The following is a 26,189-nucleotide window of genomic DNA, read 5'->3' as shown; positions in this document are numbered from 1 at the left end:
AGGGAAGAGCTGACTGGGAAGTTTTCTTTCTGGCTGGAGGTTTTGCTCAGTTCTGTTCTAGCTGTTTGCCTGGAGAGTCAGCGTGTTCAGCCTGCAGCCTCCATAGCAGGTGTTTTCCTCTTCTGGAGGTCTCACCTCCCATCAAGGAAGAGGTCCAGATTGCTCTCCGATGTCTGGTCTCTGGACTGAAGGCCATTTAGTGCAAGACTCACAAATGACCGTGGGACAAGGCAGGAGGTATGCATGAGTGACATGGGCAAGGTGTGAGTTGGGGGATACAAAAGGGAGTGGTGGAGGCCGGGCATGGTGGCTCACACCTGTGATCCTAGCACTTTGGGAGGCCAAGGCAGGTGGATCACCTGAGGTCAGGAGTTCGAGAGCAGCCTGATAGCCTGAGCAACATGGAGAAACCCCGCCTCTAATAAAGAATAGAAAAATTAGCTGAACCTGGTGGCAGGCGCTTGTGGTCCCAGCTACTTGGGAGGCTGAGGCAGGAGAATCATTTGAACCCGGGAGACGGAGCTTGCAATGAGGCAAGATGGTGCCACTGCACTCCAGCCTGGGTGACAGAAGCAGAGGGAAGGAAGGAAGGAAAAAGAAAAGAAAGAGAAGGCAGGAAGGGAGGAAGGGAGGGGGGAAAGAAAGGAAGAAAGAAGGAATGAAGGCAGGAGGAAAAGAAGGAAAGAAAGGGAAAGCGAGACAGAGGTGGGGACGGACTGTGGCAAATTGAAGTCTGCACACCTTGTTCAACGCTGCGGACTCTACCCGAATCCCATCTCCTGCTGCCTTGTGAAGATGTGGCCTAGTGTTTCCAGATCTACTTTAAGAGAGACCAGAATTCCAGATTTTTATTTTTATTTATTTGTATTTGTATTATATTTATTTTTTGAGACACAGTCTCACTCTATCAGCCAGGCTGGAGTGCAGTGGCCTGATCTCAGCTCACTGCAACCTCCACCTCCCGGGTTCAAGCAATTCTCCTGCCTCAGCCTTTCCAGTAGCTGGGATTACAAGCACTCACCACCACACCCAGCTAATTTTTGTATTTTTAGTAGAGACGGGGTTTTACCATGTTGGCCAGCCTGGTCTCGAACTCCTGACCTCATGTGATTTGCCCGCCTCGGCCTCCCAAAGTGCTCAGATTTCAGGCATAAGCCACTGCACCCAGCCTTGATTACCAGATTTGTATGTGATCTCTCCAAATTTTTAAATATTAACAACTTATTAAAAAACAAAACAACATAAACAACCACAAAGCCCCACGTGCGCCAAACATACCTTGTGAAGCTGACCTGACCAGCAGGTGGCTGTTGCGTGACCTCTCAGGAGGACGTCCTCTCCCTTCCCCCAGTGGTTGCAAAATATTTCAGACAGAAAACCAAAGTTCTCTCTGTGCGCAGTCAGTTGGCTCAGAAGCTGATGGAGCCTGGTCTTTGCATAACCCCGTCGTTCCCCTTTCTTTCTGTCAATTGTTGCTCTGGAGAATGTTTCTACCTTTTAGTTCTAGTGTCGGGTGACCTAGACTTTCATGTTGGCTGTGGATGCCAGGAGTTGGCAGGAGCTGGCAGAGGCTCATTCCAGAGTCCCTGTGGACTGAATTCTGCCACTTTTGTGAAGTCATTTAAAAGTAGAGGGTGAGTCAGGCACAGTGGCTCATGCCTGTAATCCCAGAACTTTGAGAGGCCGAGGCAGGCAGATCACCTGAGGTCAGGAGTTCAAGATCAGCCTGGCCAACATGGCAAAACCCTGTCTCTACTAAAAAAATACAAAAATTAGCTGGGCATGGTGGTGCACGCCTGTGGTACCAGCCACACAGAAGGCCGAAGCAGGAGAATCACTTGAACCCAGGAGGTGGAGGTTGCAGTGAGCTGAAATCACGCCACTGCACTCCAGCCTGGGTGACAGAGCGAGACTCTGTCTCAAAAAGAAAACAAACAAACAGCAACCACAACAAAAGTGGAGGGGGGTCCAGCAAGCTACGCCTGGGGTGAGAGGGAACTGATGTTTTCACTCACACTACTTATTCTGTTTGGAAAAACACACGCCCTTCCTTTGTGGGAACAGCCCCTACCCTCTTCTGTGGCTCTGAAGGGACCACCAGTCATGGAACCAGGTCCCTGAGCATGGGATTGGCTCCTGACGGGCACATGACTTGAGCCAGGTCAATTAGAGGCCTTCCTTGGGATCCTCTATATGGCCATTAGGGGAGATGCTCTCTCATTCTGCTGAGGTTTGCTGAACTTGCATGGGAAGGGACAGGCCTATGGAGAGACCAACACATAGACAACAGCTGGGCTGGGAGATGAAGCGAGAAAACCCTGACATCAAGTGAGTCCCCTGATCCAGCAGTACCTGAGGCTAGATCCTCTTAGCTATGTGAGCCTATAGTATCAGTCTCTCTCCTCTCTCTCTCCTAATGCATGGGGTTCAGCCATCTGCAGCAACTACCACAAAATCCCAGAGCATGCCGGGTAACCTTGGTCCTCTTCCCATAGAGCGAACTTACTTTTGTTCTGTCTCCTGAAACACCAAGATCCTGTGAGGTTAAGCAACGTGTCCAGGTCATCACTATTCGATGGCCGGGCAGCATGTAACCCAATTCTATCTAATCTTATGTTTCAGTCTAATTTCTCTAGACCAGAGCTTCTCAAATGAGGCTCCCCAGGCTCTAAGGGCTGCAGAGAAGTTTCCAGAGAAGCCACTGAGGATAGGAGTGGACACACTGGATAACTCCAAAGATCTTCACACCCTCTGGATGACTAACAATGCTTGAGTACTTCCTATTTTCAAGAAATTTGCAAATTCTTTTCCAAAAATCAACTTTTTTTCATCCTCATAAGCGATGAGCTGGGGCTGATGACATCCCCATTGAACAGATGAAAAAACTGAGGCCCAGGAAAGGAATGTTCAGGTTATATAGTAAGTGAGCAGCTGCCTGCCTGATATGTGTCACCTCCCAACCATCCACCCAGGTCTTAAAATACCTCTCCTGTTTCCTGCCTGTCTTCTGCTGTGAGTTTCCCATTTGTAGGAACCTGCGAGGCATTCTGGCAGGAACCATGTCTTGAGCCTGATGAGTTACTACTTAGTGGGATCAGCTGGAAGGCAAGATTTGGGGGCTGGGGTGGGTTGGCAGTGCAGCTGAGAGTAGTGTCAGGGGCTAAACTGGAGGTCAAAGGATGAGATTTTCTGACGGAGCATCAGGTGAGTTCTTGATCTCCACACACTTACCTCTGGCTTGCACTGCGGATCTTTATCCACTCCTTTTCGAGCCGGGAAACAAGTTCTTCTGAGGAGTTTTCAAGCCCAAGTGACCAGAGATCTTTTGGTCTCAGTGGCTTCCTGTAGCCTCTCCAGACCAGCCTGCAAAAGAGGGGCATCAGGGCAAGCTCCTCCTGCCATTCACCCCTGCAGGATCCTGGCCAGGCCAGCAGCTGTGTGACCCTGAGTAGTCACTTTATCTCTCTGTACCTCTACTGGCCCTTGGGTAAAATGAAAGCAATTCACTAACCCCACCTAACTTCTCAGTGCACAGAGATGGTCCCATTCATTAATTCTTATGTGAGCGCATAGGGTGGTTTTTTGTTTTGTTTCATTTCTGAGATGGAGTATTGCTCTGTTGCTTGGGCTGGAGTGCAGTGGCGTGATCTTGGCTCACTGCAACCTCCACCTCCCGGGTTCAAACGATTCTCCCACTTCAGCCTCCTGAGTAGATAGAATTACAGGCACCCACCACCACACCTGGCTAACTTTTGTATTTTTTGTAGAGACGGGGTTCACCATGTTGGCCAGGCTGGTCTTGAACTCCTGGCCTCAGGTGATCCACCCATCTCAGCCTCCCAAAGTGCTGGGATTACAAACATGAGCCACCACACCCAGCCTGTAAATTGATAGTTTGTAATTGCATAAATGTATATTATTACAGATGTGTTGTACAAATGGGGAAGGAAATAGAAGTACAGAGAGATTAAGTGACTAAAGCAAGGGACGTCCCTTGGCAAGGGAAACAGACATTTCCCTGGGAGTCATAAGTCCAGCGTCCAAAACTACCATTGTAGAAGAAACCTGAATTCCTTCCTCAGCTTTATGTTACTATTATTGTTATTTTTGAGACAGAGTCTTGCTCTGTTGTCCAGGCTGGAGGGCAGTGTTGCAATCTGGCCTCACTGCAACCTCCACCTCCCTGGTTTAAGCGATTCCCATGCCTCAGCCTCCTGAGTAGTTGAAATTACAGGCACCTACCATCATGCCTGGCTAATTTTTGTGTTTTTAGTACAGATCGTGTATCACCATGTTGGCCAGGCTGATCTCAACCTACTGGCCTCAAGCAATCCTTCCATCTCAGCCTCCCAAAGTGCTGGGACTATAGGTGTATGCCACCACACCCAGCTAATTTTTGTGTTTATAGTAGAGAAGGGATTTTTCCATGTTGGTTAGGCTGATCTTGAAGTCCTGACCTCAAGGGATCCGTCTGCATTGGCCTTCCAAAGTGCTGGGATTATGGGTGTGAGCCACCGCACCTGGTCTCAGGTCTCTTTAATCTTTCTGATGACACCAGCCAGAATGTCTTGCCTGGTTCTGGTCTCTGACTCTTCTCTAAGCCTCACGAAGTTCCCTTTTCTACTTTTTTTTAAATTTTTTGAGATAGAGTCTCACTTTGTCGCCCAGGCTGGAGTGCATCGGTGTGATCTCGGCTCATTGCAGCATCTGCCTCCCAGGTTCAAGTGATTCCCCTGCCTCAGCCTCCTGAGTGGCTGAGATTGCAGGCACCCACCACCATACCATGCTAATTTTTATATTTTTAGTAGAGATGGAGTTTCACCATGTTGGCTAGGCTGGTCTCGAACTCCTGACCTCAGGTGATCCACCCACCTCAGCCTCCCAAGGTGCTGGGATTATAGGCATGAGCCACTGTGCCCGGCCACCAAATTCCCTTTTCTAATGCAGAGCCAACTTGGGGAAGCAACTGTTCTGACATAGAAATTATTAACATGGCTTGATTTTCCCTGGAATTATTTTTGGAATTCTCCTATATGGTAAGTGATACTACAGATTTTTCCTATTTTGGCAGTTACAGAAAGTTTCTTTTTAGAAACAGTTTATTAGAGTTAAAAAAGTGATTCAATTTAATTTTTACACCAGTAGGACAAAAAAGCATGAAGAGTGGTCCATAAATGCTTAAGTTTGGGAAGCAGGGGCTGGACACCCCAGTAGGGCTGTTTAGAAAATGTTTCTACCAATTCCACACATCCAAAGCCTGATATTTTTCATTTATTTAATAACCACTAGGCCGGGTGCAGTGGTTCATGCCTATAATCCCAGCACTTTGGGAGGTTATGCCATTGTACTGCAGCCTGGGCCACAAAAGTGAAACTGTGCCTCAAAAAAAAAAAAAAAAGAAGAAGAAGAAGAAGAAGAATAGGCCAGGGGTGGTGGCTCATGCTATAATCCCAGCACTTTGGGAGGCCAAAGTGATGGATCACCTGAGGTCAGGAGTTCAAGACCAGCCTGACCAATATGGAGAAACCCTGTCTCTACTAAAAATACCAAACTAGCCAGCCGTGGTGGTGTATGCCTGTAATCCCAGGTACTTGGGAGGCTGAGGCAGAATAGGAGAATTGCTTGAACCTGGGAGGTGGAGGTTGCAGTGAGCCAAGATTGCATTATTGCACTCCAGCCTGGGCAATAAGAATGAAACTCCGTCTCAAGATAAATAAATAAATATTTAAAAACAATCACTTACACTCATTATGTCCCAGGCCCTTTATTTATTTATTTATTTTTTGACACAGTCTCGCTCTGTCACCAGGCTGGAGTGCAGTGGCATGATCTTGGCTCACTACAACCACTGACTCCTGGGTTCAAGTGATTCTCCTGCCTTTGCCTCCCGAGTAGCTTGGACTGTAGGTCTCCACCACCATGCCCAGCTAATTTTTGTATTGTTAGTAGAGATGGGGTTTCACCATGTTGACCAGCATGGTCTTGATCTCTTGACCTCGTGATCCTCCCATCTCGGCCTCCCAAAGTGCTGGGATTATGGGCATGAGCCACTGCGCCTGTTCCAGGCCCTGTTCTAAGTGCTTTACAGAATTTATCCTATTTAATCTTCACAACTCTATGAGGTAGGTGCTATTATTAATCCCATTTTGAAGGAATGGGGAGACTAAGGCACAGAGAGGTTAAGTAACTTGCCCAAAGCTACACAGCTAGAAGTGGTAGGGCCAGGATTGAACTCCACATGTCTTGTGCTTCTGAGGTCTGGATGCAGCGTGGTCAGGAGGGAGCATATCCTCAAGTGCCTGCTGAGCTGGCCATGGAGAGGCAGCTGGTTCCTCCATCTGCCTGGAACTCTCCAGGAAGTAGACACTTGCTCCTTTATCTCCTTGCCCCTGGTGCTTATTAAATGCTGGTGGAATGACTGAAGCCAAGTAGTGGAGACAATTCTATTACTATTAAGCATCTGCTGTGTGCCAGCACTAAGCACTTTCCGACTCATGAAGGTTGAGTCATCCCCATTTTACAGAGGGGAATACTGAGACTCCAGGGCTTGTGACATGGCCTGCTGAGAGGCAGAGGCAGGATTTGAATCCAGATCTCACTCCAGTGACTGAGTGGGAACAGGATGTAGACAGTGGACACTGAACACAAAGAAGAAAAGAAGAAAGCGCCGAGGCTGGGATGGAGAAAGTCTGGCTGGCCTTTGTGAGCATGGGGGGAGCCCTACAGGGGAAGAGCCGTGGGTGGAAATCTGCAGCAAATGCAGGTGGGTGAGGCACCCCCCAACCCTTCCCTGTGACTTTACTTACCCAGAAACCCACCAGAACATGGCTTTGGAGGGGAAGGATGCCCCTGCCTCTGGACAGGGATTCTGCAACAGACAAAAGTGGAGAAGGGGGAAGCCTTGGTCTCACATCCCGTGGTGAGTGTGTGGGAAGGGCAGGAAGACAGGATGAACTGACTGTGTATTTTTTTTTTTTTTTTGAAACAGAATTTTGCTCTGTCACCCAGGCTGGAGTACAGTGGTGTGATCTTGGCTCATTTCTACCTCCGCCTCCCAGGTTCAAGTGATTCTCCTGTCAGCCTTCCAAAGAGCTGGGATTACAAGTGTGCACCACCACACCTGGCTAATTTTTTTGTATTTTTAGTAGAGACAGGGTTTCACCATGTTGGCCAGGCTAGTCTCAAACTCCTGATCTCACGTCATCTGCCCACCTCGGACTCCCAAAGTGCTGGGATTACAGGCGTGAGCCACTGACCCGGCCCTGACCGTGTATTTGATACTGAAAGTACACATCGGGGTGCCCCGTCTCCTTTCCAGAGGTGCACACCAATGAGCTTGGTGCTTCCCAGCAGGCAGGGCAAAAAGGGATTGGGCCACAGGACTGACAATGTCCCCAAGTTAAGAAGTAACTGTGGCTCAGAAGAACAACTATGATTACACTGAAACCAAAACCTTGCTTTGCTTCTCAAAGCAGGGACCCTGCATAATGAAGACAATGAGGTTCTTGACAATATCCCTCAGCAAATGCTGTGGAGAGAGACCTGTGCTGCGATTTTGTCAGGCGCTCCAGGGAGATTACACCAGCCTGTACTCTTTACCAGTAAGGCATGACGGTGCCCATTTCACCGTGTCTTTGCCATCACAGCTTATCAATTGTTAAATTTTGTTGACACTCTGGTAGGTGAAGAAAGATCCCTATGATAGTTTTAACTATATTTCTTAAGCATTTGAGCAAATTTTTTTTTTTGAGATAGGGTCTCGCTCTGTTACCCAGGCTGGAGTGCAGTGGTGTGATCATAGCTCACTGCAGCCTTTACCTCTGGGACTCAAGCAATCCTCCTGCCTCAGCCTCCACACAGCTACTCTGTAGTGGGACTAGAGGCGTGCACCACCACACTTGGTTATTTTTTTAAAAACGTTCTGTAGAGATGGGGTCTCACTACATTGCCTAGTCTGATCTAGAACAACTGGGCTCAAGCAAGCCTCCTTCCTCGGCCTCCCAAAGCGTTGAGATTAGAGGCATGCTCCACTGTACCCAGTCCATCTGAACATCTGTTTATATGATGTCAGATCAGTCTTTTCCTCAAAATAATTATTTCTTGATTTCACGGATTGCTTCAGTGTTACCTGTTGTAAAACTCTCATGAACTTCTCCTACAGACCACTTATCCCAGGGGTAATTTTCTTTCTTCTTCTCCTTCTTTTTTTTAGAGATGGAGTTTTGCTCTTTGCCACCCAGGCTGGAGTGCAGTGGCACAATCTCAGTTCACTGCAACCTCCACCTCCAGGGTTCAAGTGATTCTCCTGCCCTAGCCTTCCAAGTAGCTGGGATTACAGGCGTGCGCCACCATGCCTGGCTAACTTTTATAATTTTAGTAGAGACAAGGTTTTACCATGTTGGCCAGGCTGGTCTTGAACTCTTGACCTCAGGTGACCAACGTGCTTTGGCCTCCCAAAGTGTTGGGATTACAGGCATGAGCCACTGCGCCCAGCCAATTTTCAACATATTTGTTTAATTACGTGAGTAATGTCTAGTTCCCCTACTTGACCACTAGCTACAGGAGAACAGGAACTCTATCTGCTTTTTCACCATAGATCCTTAAGCCCTTGCTGGGGCATAGAGGGGGTCAGCAAACTATGACCAAATCTGGCCCACTGCCTGTTGCTGCAAATAAAGTTTTATTGCAACACAGCCATGCAATTTGTTGACAGATTCTGCTTTTGTGTTCAGTGGCAGAGTTGAGGAGTTTCCACAGAGATCACTGTATGGCTCACAGAGTCTAAAATATTTTCTCTTGCCCTGAACACAAAATGTCTGCCAACCATGGCACCAACTAGAAATGCAGTTCACATTTTGCTGAATGTTGAAATGAATAAAAAATTAAAGACTTTTGGTCACATGGGGGAGACTGAGACCTCAACGTGGAAGAGGAATGAGGTTGGAACTTGGTGACTTACAGACTGCTGGGGGTCTTTACGGAAGAAGGGAGGTTGATCTGCCAAGCAGGACAGCACAAACTGTGCCACCACTAGAGACAAGCACAGATAGGTGGACAGGTGGTGGACCGGGTCACTCTGGAAGCCCTGTGGGAGAGAGAGCAGAAGGTAAGGCATGGAGGCAGAGGAGGGTTCTCAGAGAAGAGAAAAGGTTCCTAATGGCGGGGTCAGTGTCCACACTGGGGACCAGGGCAAGAGGATTTGAAAGGCAGAGCCCTGGCATTCCTAGGGGTCCTAATGTTCTTTTCTTTTTTGTGGTGGCGGGGATGGAGTCGCACTCTGTCACCCAGGCTGGAGAGCAGTCAGTGGCGTGATCTTGGCTCATTGCAACCTCTGTCTCCTGGGTTCAAGCAATTCTTCTGCCTCAGCCGCCTGGGTAGTTGGGACTACAGGTGCACATCACCATGCCTGGCTAATTTTTGTGTATTTGTAGTAGCTGGGGTTTTCCTGCTTCCTTTGACTCCTGGGGAAACCAAGGCTCAGAGAGGCCCCTTGTTTCAAGGACACACAGATGATCTGGTCCAAATGGTGATGCTCCTACTGCCACATCACGATGACTTCTGCATCTGCTGCCCTGACATCTGGTCATAAACGCTCTAATTTTATTTCCTTTTTTAATTTAAAAAATTTTTTATTTTTTAATTTTAGGTATATATATTATATATGTACATATATGATTTTATTTTTTAATTTTAGGTGTATCATATATGTGTATATATGTGTGTTTGTGTGTGTGCATATACACATACATATATTTTGAGACAGAGTCTTGCTCTGTCACCCAGGCTGGTTGTGGAGTCGCATGATCTCGGCTCACTGCAACCTCCGCCTCCTGGGTTCAAGCAATTCTCTTGCCTCAGCGTTCCGAGTAGCTGGGATTACAGGTACATGCCACAAAGGCTGGGTAATTTTTGTATTTTTAGTAGAGATGGGGTTTTACCATGTTGGCCAGGCTGGTCTCTGACTCCTGACCTCAGGGGATCCACCCTCCTCGGCCTCCCAAACTGCTGAAATTACAGGTGTGAGCCACCGTGTTCGGCCCAGAGCCCTAGTTTCAAATAGCAATTTGTCTACTGGATTTTTTACTCTTCTAGGTTTTTTTGGTGTTATTTTTTTTTTGGCAGATAGGAAACCATTGGATATTCCAATGACAATATGGCCCATCTTCCCTAAACTGACACTGTCTTCCCCACTTTCTATGAGAAACTTGGTTCCGCATTTGCCTGAGATGACCTTGGGCTCTGCACTCCCCAGCTGTGTGGCCCCGAGGTCATCATTCCCTTCTCCTAGCCTTAGTTTCCCTCCTCTTTGAAATGGCCTATTAGAATCCATCACATGGCTGAGCTTGGCTCAAGCCTGTAATCCCAGCACTTCGGGAGGCTGAGGCGGAAAGATCACTTGGGCCCTGGAGTTTGAGACCAGGCTTGCGAACATAGTGAGACTTTATCTCTATTTAAAAAAAGAAAAAACAATCCCTCACTGTGCCCTGTTGTGAGAATCCAATGGGACAGGTGTGTAAGTGCCTGCCACAGTGACTGGCACATGCTTGGAACCCCAGAGTGTAAATGGTCCCAGTATTATTGTTTCTATGCTGTGTCCCAAAAAGCTGACTTAGGTCAACTGTGGGAGCCCAGCCTTGCAGAAATTACTGAATAACCTGTGGAATTTCCCCTTAGTTACAAAGGTTACTCTTTTAAAAATGCTATCCTTGGTCAGGCGCTGTGGCTCACACCTGTAATCCCAGCACTTTGGGAGGCCAAGGCGGGTGGATTACTTGAGGTCAGGCATTCGAGACCAGCCTGGCCAACATGGTAAAACCCTGTCTGTACTAAAAATAAAAAAATCAACTGGGGTGGTGGCACATGCCTGTAATCCCAGCTGCTTGGGAGGCTGAGGCACGAGAATCACCTGAACCGGGAGTTGGAGGTTGCAGTGAGCCAAGATCATGCCACTGCACTCCAGCCTGGGCGACAGAGCAAGCCTCTCAGAATAAATAAATAAAATAAACAAACAAACAAAAATAAAAACTTTGTCCTTAAGGACAGGATGATGTTTCTCTACCTTCTTCTTTAGGGGCAGGATGGAGTAACCACTGGACACCAGAAATGATCTGTGAGTCCAGACGTGGTGGCTCACGCCTATAATCCCAGCACTTTAGGAGGCTGAGGTCGGAGAATTGCTCAAACCCAGGAGTTTAAGATCAGCCTGGGCAACAAAGAACAACCTTTTCTCCACAAAAATAAAATAATAAAGTAAAATATCTGCAACCTGCTACAGCCTGGTCATTGGTGTCAAGATAACCCCTCTCCCCGAAGCCTTGGCTAAACACTGTTGAGGCCAGTGACCCGCAACAGGTGGGCCATTGTGTCCTACTCCCCCACAAGGGACACGTGGTAATATCGGGAGACATTTTGGGTTACTGCAATTGGATGGTATGCTACTGGCATCTATGGGTGGAAGCCAGAGATGCTGTTTCACACCCTCCAGCAAACAGGACACCCCTGTCCTCCCAACAAACAGTCATCTGGCCACAGCGTTACTAAAACTGAGGTTGAGAAAAGTTGGTCTAGACTACCTGTTTTTCCTTTACAGAGAAAATGACCCATCATGTCTCCTAATAAAGAAATGCTGCTTCCAGCTGGGCACATTGACTCACACCTGTAATCTCAGCACTCTGGGAGGCCGAGGCAGGTGGATCACCTGAGGTCAGGAGTTCAAGACCAGCCTGGCCAACATGGTGAAACCCCATCTCTACTAAAAATACAAATATTAGCTGGGTGTAGTGGCACACACCTATAATCCCAGCTACATGAGAAACTGAGGTAGGAGTATCGCTTGAACCTGGGAGGCAGAGGTTGCTGTGAACTGAGATCATGCCACTGCACTCCAAGCTGGGCAACAGAGCAAGCCTCTCAAAAAAAAAAAAAAAAAAAAGGCTGCTTCCCAGATTAGGCAACAGAAATAACAGAAATATGGGTGGGTGTGCAGAATGAGTGTGTAAACATAGATGCCTAGGAATGAGGGGAGGGTGAGTACATGAGATGAGGGAGGCGTGCAAGTAGGGGAATGTGTGCACACAGGAGTGTCTCTGCCCAGGTTGTGTGTGTGTGCATGCATGCATGTGCTTGTGTGATGTGTGATGCATTAAGTGTGTGCCCCGTGTGCAAGCGGAGCATGTGATGTGCATGTGTAAGACAACAGGAAACCGTGTTGATGAGAAATGTATGGAATGACAGGTACTTACAGGTGCGAGAGTGGATTTTGTGTCTCTAGAGTGTAAGTGACTGGCTTGTGTGTGTCGCTGGGTTGAGAATAAATCATATGTGGAAATGGGAGGAGGAAGGATGGGACCCAGGGCCTGAGCCAGCATTTTGGTTTCCAGGGTGGCCCACGCCCCCACTTACCCCTCTGGAGGCCTGCTGGGCGGCGCTCGTAGCTGGCAAGACAAAGCAGAGAAGCCAGTACCCAAACAGCACTCCAGATGACTGGACTCCCTTCTTCCTCTCAGTGTGAATCAGGAAAACTGCGAAGCTCTGGGCGGGAAAGTCAGGACAGGCCCCTTAGGGGAGGGCAGGAGGCAGGGGAGCCTCTTCTCCTCCCCTTGTTTTCCACTGTGGCAGGCAAAGCAGCAGCTGGGAGCAAGCCCGGCTCCAGATGGAAGCTATCCTTACCATCGTGGTGAGCCACACCGTAGGGTGAATGAGGAATTCCGGGGCCTCGGGCTTTCCCTGCTGGATTTTCCAAAGAGCGACAGCCACGCTGGAGGTACACAGGACCATGAGGGCGAACCCAAGCACCTGGGGAGACAGGCTTAGATAAGCTTGGGGGGCAATAAGAAAGGTCACAGAAAACGAGTTCGCGACCCCACGTTCAGTTGGGAGCTGGTTCTGGGACATCGCAGCTGGGGCCCTGTCATGAACCGACATCACCAGCTAGCAATGTGCCAACGTAAACAACGTGTAAAGGGCATTGCAGGTCAGTCCTGACGTGTAACTGTCTTGTAAATAATGCACAGCAAGGCCTTGAGCCAACCGAGTGTTTTCCAACGTGCAGGGAGTGCTCCAGTCATGCACATGTGAGACAACTGTGGGTGTGAAGAAACAGCAGGAGATGAGACGTACTCACTGGGTAAAGAACTATCCTCTCTCCAAGTTATTTTCAGTCCCTGCTATGAAATCAAGGAGAAGCTCTCTGTTGGGGCAGTAAGTCACTAGGGTCTCTCTAATATAGATGGGTTTCTCTGCTGAATGAAAGAAAGGAAGAAAGTGAGAGAACACGTACACACCAGAGGGAAGGCCAGAGCTAAGGCGCATTGCAGGAGCTGCTCAAAGAACCTCAGTTTAAAGCAGAGGCTGGAAAACTATCAATCACTGAGGAAAAATAAAAACCATAATACGTCATGACAGGTGAAAATTACATGAAATTCAAGTTTCAGTGACTACAAAAAAGTCTTATTGAAACACAGTTAGCCGGGCGCAGTGGCTCACACCTGTAATCCCAGCACTTTGGGAGGCTGAGGCAGGCAGATCACCTGAGGTCAGGAGTTGGAGACCAGCCTGGCCAACATGGTGAAAAACCGTCTCTACTAAAAATACAAAAAATAGTGAGGTGTGCTGCTGGGCACCTGAAATCTCAGCTACTTGGGAGGCTGAAACAGGAGAATCACTTGAACCCAGGAAGTGGAGGTTGCAGTGAGCCAAGATCATGCCATTGCACTCCAACCTGGGTGACAAGAGTGAAACTCCATCTCAAAAAAAAAGAGTAAGAAAGAAACACAGTTATGACTGTTGTCTGTGGTTGTGACTACTGCGCTCATGCTGCAGTGGCAGAGCTGAGTGTTTGGAAGGAAGCCTGCCTGGCCGACAAAGCCTCAAGTACTATGTGATGCTCGGCTCCTTAAGTTTGCCAACCCCTGGGTTGGTGGTGGGTGATGATGCAAACATTAACACAATGGCAGAAGAAGGAGTGAACTCTGAAGAACATTCTTTAGGCCTACAAGAATGGAGGAGAAGAGGATGGATGAGCAGAAAGGCTCACACTTGGAATGCCAGTGCCTATGCAGCACACTGAAGTAAATACGTGTCACTTATGAAACTGTTCTATAACACAGCCAGTGGGAAACAAAAATCAATGCATGACGTTTAAAAGGCTCATCCTAATGTGGTCCTAAAATCATCTTATGGATCCGAGAGTCGACATGGTACGTTTTGGAAAATGCCAGGCTATGGTAGTTATCAACTGTCTGGGAACGTGGGAATGTGTGTGTGTGTTTGTGCAAGCATGGATTTTTGGAATTACAAAATCTGTTTGGGAGAACTGTGTCCCACCGAGTTGACCTCTGACGCCTCTCTAATATTGCTCTGTTTGATTAACAGAGTCCCTCCTACAACCTGATAGGAGGAGTCTACTTTAGGACTCCACCAGGTTCCAGCCTGTCCCCTGCTTCCCCCACCACTGCCTGGTTCCAGGCTCCCAGGGATGGTACCATCTTGGCTTTGAAGAGTGGGGACATCCGGAGGTAGCCCCGGCCATGGTGGTGGATGAAGAGGAGGTAGATGGGGCCGAGGACCCAGAGGTACATGGGTGGCACCCACACTCCTGCTGTTCTCAGGAAGCACAGGCTCAACAGACTGGTGGCGGCAGGTTCAGACTCTGTCTGGTTCCAGACCTGAGGGAACACCAGGAGGACTCTTAGGAATGTAGAGGGCAGGGGTCCCCAGCTCTAACATTTACACAGAAATGTACCAAGCACTCTTCGGAATACCTAATAATTCTCAACTCCTTTCATCCTGACATCAACCTTAGGTAGATGCAATTATCATATTGATTTGCAGATGAAGAAGCCGAGGACCAGAGAGGTTGAGTAGCTTGGCTGACTTTACCCAGCTGAGAAGTGGAAGGGCTGGGATTTGAACCCAGGGAACTTGGCTCTGGGGTCTAGGAGACCTGGGCTCCATAATTATTGCTAGGCATGGACTGTCAGTTAATCTTTACAGCAACTCTAGGACATAGGCCATACTGTCCCCATTTCAGAGACCAGCCGAATGAGGCACCAAGAGGGGACCTGCCTCCCTCAGGGCCACACAAATGGGAAGTAGCAGAGCTGACTCTGACCCAGGCTTATCTGTCCCCAAAGCTTGTCCGACTGGTGATCCTGATGTGATTTATTTTTATTATTATTTATGTTTTAGAGACAGAGTCTCACTCTGTTGCCCAGGCTGCAGTGGCACAATCAAAGCTCACTAAAGCTTTGAACTCCTGGGCTCAATCAATCCTCTCACCTTGGCCTCCCAGCGTGCTGGGATTACAGGCATAAGCCCCCTCACCTGGCCTGGCTAATTTTTTTTTTTTTTTTTTTTATGTTTTGTAGAAATAGAGGTCTCACTACGTTGCCCACACTGGTCTGGAACTCCAGGCCTCAAGCAATCCTCCTGACTCAGCCTCCTAAGTGCTGGGATTACAGGCAATGAGCCACCGTGCCCAGCTTCATCTGTTGTTTTTATCTCAGCAGTTCTGCTGGTCCTGTCTAACCTTAGAGGAAATTTGAAGTTTAGTGGACGTGGCCTCTCCACGTCTCTCTCCGCTGTCTTTTTATTTTCCCTGGTTTCACAATCCACTGGCTGTGCAAACGTTAACCTCTGTGCCTCAGTTTTCTTCCCTGAAAAAGGGGGATGAGACTCTACCTCTATGAATTGTATTAAATGGATTAGCAGCAGCAAAGTTCACAGGAGTGTGGCACCATGTTGGGCACAAGGCTAGGCACAGAGGATCCCTCAATTCATACCAGCCTATTGCTTCACCTCCCTGGCCCTCAGAATGCTGGGAGCTTGCAACCCCCACCCCAACCCCCACCGCCCGATGAACTCCACTCCCTGGAATACTTTGCTAAGAGCAAAGGGAAAAGAAACCAGAGAGGTAAGTGCTCTCTGGGGGTAGGAGAGCTTGGGGGACCCACTAGCTTTACGCAAATAAGGGTCAAAGCCCCTAGAAGCCGGGCGGTCTGGTGGCCCCTTAAACAGAGCTGGAGTATCGGGGGCCGGCTTGGTGAAAGGGGTCCAACCCGTGCAGTTAGGGGGCTGGAGTAATTCTCCTCGCTTCTGGGTCCAGGAATTTGGGGGTCTCTCCTCTCCCCAGTATCGCAGCCCGAGAGATCCGCAGCCAAACCAAGCCTGGAAAAGGAGAGTGGGGCGCGATGTGAGGGGGCACTCACCTCCTGCCCCACGCAGGGCTCACCAGGCGCGGCCATCGGCGCCTCAGTTGTCCTGGGTCCCAGCGTCTGTCTGTACGTCGGTGTCTGAACAGAGTTCTCCGCTGTGCTCCTGCCAGGGAAGGGGCGGGGCTGGGCAGTTCCGGCTGAAATTGGAGCTCGGAGATCAGAAGGCCCCGGGCAAGGTCCAGCTGCCCGGCGGGGGTGGAGCCACAAGGGGTGAAAACAGGTAGGGGCGGGAGGGGGGCTCGCTCGGGAAGCTGGAGCAGGCACCTGGGTGGGGGATCCCGGAACCCCTGAAAGTTCAGTGACACGTCCTTAGTTTCCTCCTCCCCCTGCAACAAGAATCACTCCAAACTTCCCAAACACTTTGGACCCAGCAATTCCAGTTTCTCCTGATGAGAGAAGTCAAAGGTCTGTGAGCTTGTTCAGAACATCCAGTGGGGGAGAAGATACTATTCCTCCCAATATTGCATGGCATGTACACCCCCCTGTGATATTGTTTGTTGTATTCAGGGAGGGAGAGTATAATATTCCTCCCAATGTCACAGGGAGTGTACACCCCCAAATGATATTGTTCATAATACTGAGGGGAGGAGGAGATGATATTCCTCCCAATATCACAGGAAGTGCACACCCTTCTTGGATCCTTTCCATAATATCCAGGAAGGGAGAGGATGATATTCCTCCCAATATTGCAGGAGTTGTACACCCCCAGTGATATTGTTCGTAATATCCAGGGTGGGAGAGGATAATATTGCTTTTCATATTACAGTGGGTGTACATCCCCCTGCAATATTGTTTGTAACATCAGGGTGGGGCGAGAAGAGGCTATTAGTCCCATATCGCAGGGGTATACACCCCTGTGATACTGTCCACAACATCCAGGGGAAAAGAGGATGACATTACTGCCCATATCACGGGCGGTGTACACCCTCCTTCGATATTGTTCATAATATCCAGGAGGGGAGAGGATGATGTTACTCCCCATATCGCAGGGGTGGACAAGCTGTGATACTGTTTGTAACATTCAGTGGGGGAGAGGATGATGTTAGTCCGAATATCACAGATTGTGGACAGCCCCCTGCGATATTGTTCATAATATCCAGGGGGAAAGAGGATGATGTTACTCCACACATTGCAGGGGTGTACGCCCTCCTGCGATAGTGTTCATAATATCTGGTGGGGGAGAGAATAATGTTACTCCTCATATCACAGAACGTGTACACCCCTCTGCGATATTGTTCATAATATTTGCGGAGGGGGGAAGGATGATGTTACTTTTCACATCACAGGGGGTGTACACCCCTGCAATATGGGAATATGCACCCATATTGTGATATGGTGTACACCCCCTGCAATATTGTTCATAATATTCAGGAAGGGAGAAAATGATGTTACTTCCCATATCGTGTTCACACCTCTGCAATATTGTTCATAAAATTCATGGGGCAAGAGGATGGTATTACTTGCCACATTGCAGAGGGCATACACCCTCCTGGGAAATTGTTTGTAATATGCAGGGGATGACAGGACATTTTTGCCAATATGGTAAATGTAAGGCTGGTTGCCTCGCCGGGGGCTCGGACACACCCCCTTCCCTCTCCGAGGGCTCGGACACACCCCCTTCCCTCGTGGGGACCTCGGAAACGGGCCCCTCCCCTCGCGGGGACCTCGGACACGCCCCCTTCCCTCTCCGGGGGCTCGGACACACCCCCTTCCCTCTCTGGGGGCTCGGACACACCCCCTCCCCTCGCGGGGACCTCGGACACGCCCCCTTCCCTCTCCGGGGGCTGGGACACGCCCCCTTCCCTCTCCGGGGACTCGGACACGCCCCCTTCCCTCTCCGGGGGCTCGGACACACCCCCTTCCCTCTCCGGGGGCTCGGACACACCCCCTTCCCTCTCCGGGACCTCGGACACGCCCCCTTCCCTCTCCAGGGGCTCAGACACGCCCCCTTCCCACTCCGGGGACTCGGACACACCCCCTCCACTCGCGGGGACCTCGGACACGCCCCCCTGCCCTCGCGGGGACCTCGGACACGCCCCCTTCCCTCTCCGGAGGCTCGGACACACCCCTTCCCTCTCCGGGGGCTCGGACACACCCCCTTCCCTCTCCGGGGGCTAGGACACACCCCCTTCCCTTTCCGGGGGCTCAGACACACCCTCTTCCCTCTCCGGGTGCTCGGACACACCCCCTCCCCTAGCGGGGACATCGGAAACGCCCCCCTCCCCTCGCGGGGACCTCGGACACGCCCCCTTCCCTCTCCGGGGGCTCGGACACGCCCCCTTCCCTCTCCGGGGGCTCGGACACACCCCCTCCCCTCGCGGGGACCTCGGACACGCCCCCCTCCCCCCGCGAGGACCTCGGACACGCCCCCCTCCCCTCGCAGGGACCTCGGAAAGGCCCCCTTACCTCTCCGGGAGCTCGGACACACCCCTTCCCTCTCCGGGGGCTCGGACACACCCCCTTCCCTCTCCAGGGGCTCGGACACACCCCCTTCCCTCTCCGGGGGCTCGGACACACCCCCTTCCCTCTCCGGGGGCTCAGACACAACTCCTCCCCTCGTGGGGACCTCGGACACGCCCCCTTCCCTCTCTGGGGGCTCGGACACACCCCCTTCCCTCTCCGGGGGCTCGGACACACCCCCTTCCCTCTACGGGGGCTCGGACACACCCCCTTCCCTCGCGGGGACCTCGGACACGCCCCCTTCCCTCTCCAGGAGCTCGGACACGCCCCCTTCCCTCTCAGGGGGCTCGGACACGCCCCCTTCCCTCTCCGGGGGCTCGGACACACCCCTGCCCCTCGCGGGGACCTCGGACACTCCCCCTTCCCTCTCCGGGGGCTCGGACACACCCCCTTCCCTCTCCGGTGGCTCGGACACACTCCCTCCCCTCGCGGGGACCTCGGACACGCCCCCCTCTCCTCGCGGGGATCTCGGACACACCACCTTCCCTCTCCGGGGGCTCGGATACACCCCCTCCTCTCGTGGGGACCTTGGACACCCCCCCTCCCCTCGAGGGGACCTCGGACACGCCCCCCTCCCCTCCCGGGGACCTCGGATACGCCCCCTTCGCTCTCCGGGGGCTCGGACACACCCCTATCCCTCTCCGGGGGCTCGGACACACCCCCTCCCCTCGCGGGGACCTCGGGCACGCCCCCCTACCCTCGCGGGGACCTCGGACACGCCCCCTTCCCTCTCCGGGGGCTCGGACACACCCCCTTCCCTCTCCGGGGGCTCGGACACACTCCCTTCCCTCTCCGGGGGCTCGGACACACCCCCTCCCCTCACCGGGACCTCGGACAGACCCCCTTTCCTCTCCGGGGGCTCGGACACACCCCCTTCCCTCTCCGGGGGCTCGGACACACCCCCTCCCCTCGCGGGGACCTCGGACACGCCCCCTTCCCTCTTTGGGGGCTCGGACACACCCCCTTCCCTCTCCGGGGGCATGGACACACCCCCTTCCCTCTCCGGGGGCTCGGACACACCCCCTCCCCTCGCGGGGACCTCGGACACGCCCCCCTCCCCTCGCGGGGACCTCGGACACGCCCCCTTCCCTCTCCGGGGGCTCGCACACACCCCCTTCCCTCTCTGGGGGCTCGGACACACCCCGTTCCCTCTCTGGGGGCTCGGACACACCCCCTTCCCTCTCCGGGGGCTCGGACACACCCCCTCCACTCGCGGGGACCTCGGACACGCCCCCCTCCCCTCGCGGGGACCTCGGACACGCCCCCTTCCCTCTCCGGGGGCTCGCACACACCCCTTCCCTCTCTGGGGGCTCGGACACGCCCTCTTCCCTCTCCGGGGGCTCGGACACACACACCCCTCGCGGGGACCTCGGACACGCCCCCTTCCCTCTCCAGGGGCTCGGACACACCCCCTTCCCTCTCCGGGGGCTCGGACACACCCCCTCCCCTCGCAGGGACCTCGGACACACCCCCTTCCCTCTCCGGGAGCTTGGACACACCTTCCCCCCCCATGCCGGGAGCCTGGGAAAAAAACCCCATCAGGACCTACCTGATAGCATTTCGTCCTATCCAGGCCCCACTCCCTACCTACTCTTTTGTCCTATCTGGGCCCCACTCCCTGCCTACTATTTTGTCCTATCTGGGCCCCACTCCCATCCATTTTGTTCCATCCGGGTCCCACTCCCCTCCATTTTGGCCCACTCACCTTGGGCACAGTCAATCAAACGCCTCCACTCCCTATAAAATTCCGTGCCCGAGAGGAGTCTGCGCGACTTCTCCAGCCCCTCCTGTCCGGAGCGCAGAACCTCACCCGGGAGCATGAATAAATTTCTTCGTGTTGGATTATCTTCGTGCTGGCCTCAGTTTTTTCCTTTTAAACGCGGCAAGAACCCAAGAACAAACCTTATAGTAAACACCCTCTGTGTACAACCCCCTGTGATATTGTTCATAATATCCAGCAGAAGACAGGATGATATTACTCTGCGTATGGAAGGGATGTACACTCCCCTGTGATACTTTTAATCATATCCAGTGTGGGAAAGGATGATACAACTTCCAATATGGCAGGGGGTGTAAACTCCACTGTAATATGGTTCATAATATTTAGGGGGAAAGAGGATATTATTACTTCCAATGTCGCAGGGGTTGTACACCCACCTTGTGATATTGTTTGTGATATCCACGAGGTGAGAGGATGATATTACTCCTAATATCACAAAGAACGTACACCCCCTGGTTTTGGGGGGCACACGGCAACATATTCAAGCTTATGTACGTGGCATTTGAGGTCAGGGCATTGAAAAATAATGAGGCACTGTGTGTATGTTATTTGTGCATGAGAACGAAACAAATTTCGTAGCCTGGGCACTTAAGCTATCAGCCTAATTTGAGAGGAGAAACATTGATATGAAATGTAAGAGAGAATTCCTTCTAAGGACCATGTTATTATCCAATCAATTTATTTAAAAGAAGGAGAGGCTGGGCAAGATGGCTTACACCTATAATCCCAGCACTTGAGGTAGGGAGTTGGAGACCAGTCTGGTCAACATAGTGAAACCCCCATCTCTACTAAAAACACAAAAAATAGCCTGGCCTTGTGGTTCATTATCCCAGCTACTCAGGAGGCTGAGGCTGGAGAATCACTTGAAGCCAGGAGATGCAAGTTGCGGTGAACTAAGATCATACCACTACACTCTGGCTGGGCAGCAGAATAAGACCCTGTCTCAAAAAACAGAAATAATAACAATAATAAAAAAAATATTCCTTTTTCACTTTATGTAGTATCCTTGCTTACAAAAGTATGCTCTACATTAAGACTCTGTCTTAAAAAACAGAAATAAAAAGAAGCCCACATTACTTTTTAACTTTAAGTATCCTTGCTTACAAAATCATGGTCTAAAGACCAGCAGCACTGGAATCACTAGGAAACTTGTTAGAAATCCTGAATCATGGCTGGGCATGGTGGCTCATGACTGTAATCCCAGCACTTTGGGAGGCCAAGGCAGCTGGATCACAAGGTCAGGTGTTTGAGACCAGCCTAACCAACATGGTGAAACCCCATCTCTACTAAAAATACAAAAATGAGCTGGGTGTGGTGGCACATGCCTGTAATCCCAGTTACTCAGGAGACTGAGGCAGGAGAAATGCTTGACCCCAGGAGATGCAGGTGGCAGTGAGCTGAGATCCCACTACTGCAGTCCAGCCTGGGTGACAAGAGCAAGACTCTGTTTCCAGAAAAAAAGAAAAGAAAAAAAAAGAAAATATTTGGGCTGGGTGCAGTGGCTCATGCTGTAATCTCTGCATTTTCAGTGGCCAAGATGAGAAAATCACTTGAGCCCAGGAGTTTGAGACCAGCCTGAGCAACATAGTGAGACCCCATCTCTATTAATTTATTTAATTAATTAATTTATTTTTGAGACAGAGTGTCTCTCTGTCATCCAGGCTGGAGTGCAGTGGCATGATCTCAGCTCACTACAACCTCTGCCTCCCCAGTTCAAGCGATTCTCCTGTCTCAGCCTCCTGAGTAGCTGGGATTACAAGTGCATGCCACCATACCCAGCTAATTTTTGTATTTTTAATAGAGGTGCGGTTGCATGATGTTGGTCAGGCTGGTCTCGAACTCCTGACCTAGTGATCCACCCACCTCAGCCTCCCAAAATGTTGAGATTATAGATGTGAGCCACTTCACCCAGCCCTCTATGAATCTAAACATAAATAAAAGAAAACATTTGTTAGGTATGTAGTAGCTAACACAAAGGTATCTGAACATAAAATTAAGAAACAGCATATTAAATCCAGAAGTATAGTAAAAAACACAAAATAAAACAGCAAAGTGGTCGGGCCCCCCTGGGTGGGGGGACTGGGTCTGGGATGGGTTTCCTCCTCATCAACAAGATCCGGGAGGAGTACCCAGACAGGGTAATGAACACATTCAGTGTGGTGCCCTCACCCAAGGTGTCAGACAAGGTGGTGGAGCCCTACAATGCCACCCTCTCCATCCACCAGCTCATAGGAAACATAGATGGGACCTACTGCATCAATAACGAGGCTCTCTATGACATCTGCTTCAGAACCCTAAAGCTGCTATGCCCACCTGTGGTGACCTGAACCACCTGGTATCTGCCACCATGAGTGGGGTCACCACCTGCCCGCACTTCCCATGCAGAAGCTGGCAGTGAACATGGTCCCATTCCCCCGCCTGCAAGTCTTCATGCCCACTTTTGCCCCACTGACCAGGAGGGCAGCCAGCAATACTGGGGCCCTGACAGTGCCCAAGCTCACCCAGCAGATGTTGGATTCCAAGAACATGATGGCAGCCTGCAACCCTGCCATGGCCGCTACCTAACAGTGGCTGCCGTGTTCAGGGGCTGCATGTCCATGAAGGAGGTGGACAAGGTTAATGTCCAAAACAAGAACAGTGGCTACTTTGCTGAGTGGATCCCCAACAATGAGAAAATGGCTGTCTGTGACATCCCACCCCAAGAGCTAAAAATGTCCACCACCTTTATTGGCAACAGCAGGGCCATCCAGGAGCTGTTCTAGTGCATCTCGGAGCAGTTCACAGCCATGTTTCCACACAAGACCTTCCTGCACTGCTACACGAGCAAGGGCCTGGATGAGATGGAGTTTACCCAGGCCAAGAGCAACATGAATTACCTGGTGTTCAAATACCATCAGTACCAGGACACCATGGCCAAGGAGGAGGGCGAGTTCGAGGAGGAGGTGGCCTAGAGTCTGCAGTCACCGGGGAAAGCAGGGAGTGGTGTGAACTCATTATTCACTCCCAGCCTGTCCTCTGGCCTGTGCCTCTGTGTGTGCACTTGGTTTTCCCTGTCCACGTCCCCTGCTGTACACACACCATTACTGAAGCATTTTTATAGTGAAAAAAATTGTTTTGGTTTATTTCCATGTGATCTTTTTTGCCCGATATACATTTTGTCTTCTATAAAATACCTGTGCCCCTACTGAATAATTCCGTGTGTGGCTGCAGATGTGTATGTATGTCATGAAGAATAATTATCTACAGATCACACATATAGATCTCAGATTTCACTGTGTGTGCGTTCCTATAATCTCTTCATCCTGTAAGAATCTGAATTTTCGTCTTGGAGACAGAGGCTATCCCTTATCTTTTGAAACAGAGATAGGAAATCCCGGGGCCTGAGCTGTTACACCCTAAGGTTAGTAAACTTCAATGAACATCTTATGCTGATCTTCTGAGTGGGAATGTTCCCATGTAACCAGCGTGAGGGAGGAGGTTCTCCCTTTTAGCAGCTATTTGGCAAGATGCTTTCCTCATGGGCTTGGTCTCCTTGTCCTCACCATGAACTCATAACCACATCAGTCCCAGCTCACTTCTGAGAAAGCTGGGGCTCTGAGCCCCACTGAGAATTGGTGTCTGGGATCAGGCAGCAGGGACACAGCGAAGGGGGAGGATTTTACATGCCAAGGTTGGGAGAGGCAAAGCTGGGAGTCGCAGGGGGAGAGCGAGGTTGCTGGGGATAAGATGATGCCAGAACAGCTCAGGATTGGCTTTGAGTTTCCCGCCAAAGTCAACCTGATTCTGAAGACCAAGGCGCAGCTCCAATACACCAGACCCATCCTCACTGTTAGTCTCCTGGCACCATAAAAAGTAGGGGAGACAGGGCCCCCTGACAGAACCAAGTTAAATTTCCCAGAGCTCTAGGCATTCATTCACCCTGATCCAGAGCCTTCACACACCCAGGGAAAGAATCATTCCTACAGATAATGGACTAAGGGCAGTAAGGCAATGAGGAAGTGCTGGGGGCATAATTCCCTGTGCACACCCGACTATCTGAGCTCTCCCGTGGCGGCTCTATGGGGCCCTCACGCAGCCTCCATGCTCCTGCTCACACTGCTTGCCCAGCCAGGAGCCTTCCAGCTCCACCTGAGTTACACAAACTCCCAAGTGAAAACAACCCACTCCAGCCTTTTCCGCAGCCTCCTGCTTGTTCCCAGGAGATCCGGTCTCTTTCTTTTGCACCCTGGGTCCCTTCACTTGTGCTTCCACTGCGGGTGGGTGGTCACAAGCTCTGTGCCCTTTAGTGTGGATCTCTCTGCTGGAGGACACAGGATGCCCTGCAAGTCAGGGACAGGTCTCATCCCTCACAGAGATGGCCATGTGGCCCAGGTTCGATGCACACCTGCAGAACTGCTATTTCTGGCTTCTATACATAATCTCTGGCTGGGCTGGTGGCTCAAGCCTGTAATCTCAGCACTTTGGAAGGCCTAAGTTGGCAGATGGCATGAGTCCAGGAGTTTGAGACCAGCCTGGGCAACATGGTGAAACACAAACTCTACAAAAAAAAAAAAGAGAGAGAGAGAGAGAGAGAAGGCATGGTGGCTCACACCTGTAATCCCAGCAGTTTGGGAGGCTGAGGTGGTTGGATCACCTGAGGTCAGGAGTTCAAGAACAGCCTGGCCAATATGGTGAAACCCTGTCTCTACTAAAAATAGAAAAATTAGCCAGGTGTGATGGTATGCACCTGTAGTCTCAGCTACTCAGGAGGCTGAGGCAGAAGAATCACTTGAACCTGGGAGGTGGAGATTGCAGTGAGCTGAGATCTAAGATCCCACCACTGCACTCCAGCCTGGGTGACAAAGCGAGACTCCATCTCAAAAAAAAAAAAAAAAAAAGGCTGGGCACTGTGGCTCATGCGTGTAATCCGAGCACGTTCAGAGGCCAAGGTGGGCAGATCATGAGATCAATAGATCAAGACTCTCCTGGCCAACACGGTGAAACGCTGTCGCTACTAAAAATACAAAAAATTAGTTGGGCATGGTGACATGCACCTGTGGTCCCAGCTACTTGGGAGGCAGAGGCAGGAGAATTGCTTGAACCTAAGAGGCAGAGGTTGCAGTCAAGCAAGATGGTGCCACTGCACTACAGCCTGGCAACAGAGTGAGACTCCATCTCAAAAAAATTTTTTTAAATAGAAAGGAGCCAAACATGGTGGTGCATGACTGCAGTCCCAGCTGATCCTCTGGAGGCTAAGGTGGGAGGATCACCTGAACCCTGGAGATGGAGGTTGCACTGAGCCAGGATTGCACCACTGCACTCCAGCCTGAGTGACACAGTGAGACTCTGTCCCCACAAAAAATAAAAAATCTGTCTTTATCTACAAGAGATACCTGCTGCCAAACTCATGACAAGGAAATAATGCAACCGACTGTGTACTCTCAGAAACTTGAGAGAAGTGAGCAGGATCTCAGCCGGTGTTACCTTTGTACTGCAAAGCCGTGCAGTACCATCTGTGACATTTCTTTCTATTCACTCAAAAAAGAAGAGATGAATTTTTTTTTAAAATTACTTTATACCGTTCGAATGAACACATCAAGTGGTGCCTTTAGAGGTGCTGCTCAAGGTCTCAGAGGCCACATGACTAGAGGAGAGGGTGAAGTCTGAGAGGACACTCAGGTGAAGGTTGAGGGTCAGTTGAGACAGCAGGTCAGCTGGCAGAGGTGTCAGAAGACACTCGGGTGGAGTTGTGTACG

At 50.8% G+C, this 26,189-nt stretch overlaps 1 protein-coding gene and 1 pseudogene across 7 annotated transcripts in view; one reads left to right on the top strand and one right to left on the bottom strand.

The window, feature by feature from the left end:
- ABCC6 (ATP binding cassette subfamily C member 6) overlaps positions 1-16,872 on the bottom strand; it is an 86,703-nt gene extending 69,831 nt beyond the window's left edge. Inside the window, exons 1-7 of one of the 7 annotated variants that reach the window (XR_010337350.1) lie at positions 16,209-16,872; positions 14,484-14,666; positions 12,670-12,795; positions 12,403-12,531; positions 8,960-9,085; positions 6,807-6,868; positions 3,232-3,363 (exon numbers count right to left, since the gene is read on the bottom strand). Coding sequence is in view for 2 of the 7 variants with exons in the window: in XM_064362457.1 (XP_064218527.1) it covers positions 3,232-3,363; positions 6,807-6,868; positions 8,960-9,085; positions 12,403-12,531; positions 12,670-12,795; positions 14,484-14,666; positions 16,209-16,244 (794 nt within the window). In the remaining 5 variants the exon portion in view is untranslated. Of the gene's footprint in view, positions 1-741; positions 1,876-3,231; positions 3,364-6,806; positions 6,869-8,959; positions 9,086-12,402; positions 12,532-12,669; positions 12,796-14,483; positions 14,667-16,208 lie in introns of those variants that run through there. The other 6 variants (XM_064362457.1, XM_064362463.1, XM_064362462.1 and 3 more) reach the window with 6 other exon arrangements.
- Positions 16,873-22,469: 5,597 nt separating this feature from the next.
- Positions 22,470-23,405, top strand: LOC135269012 (tubulin beta-4B chain-like; annotated as a pseudogene).
- Positions 23,406-26,189: the final 2,784 nt, after the last annotated feature.

Source organism: Aotus nancymaae, unplaced genomic scaffold (assembly GCF_030222135.1).
Source record: "Aotus nancymaae isolate 86718 unplaced genomic scaffold, 86718_ANA_hifiasm-v0.15.2.pri h1tg000049l, whole genome shotgun sequence".
Lineage (NCBI taxonomy): Eukaryota > Metazoa > Chordata > Mammalia > Primates > Aotidae > Aotus > Aotus nancymaae.
The sequence above is the reverse complement of the archived record's forward strand: the minus strand, read 5'-3'. Positions and strand labels throughout refer to the sequence as shown.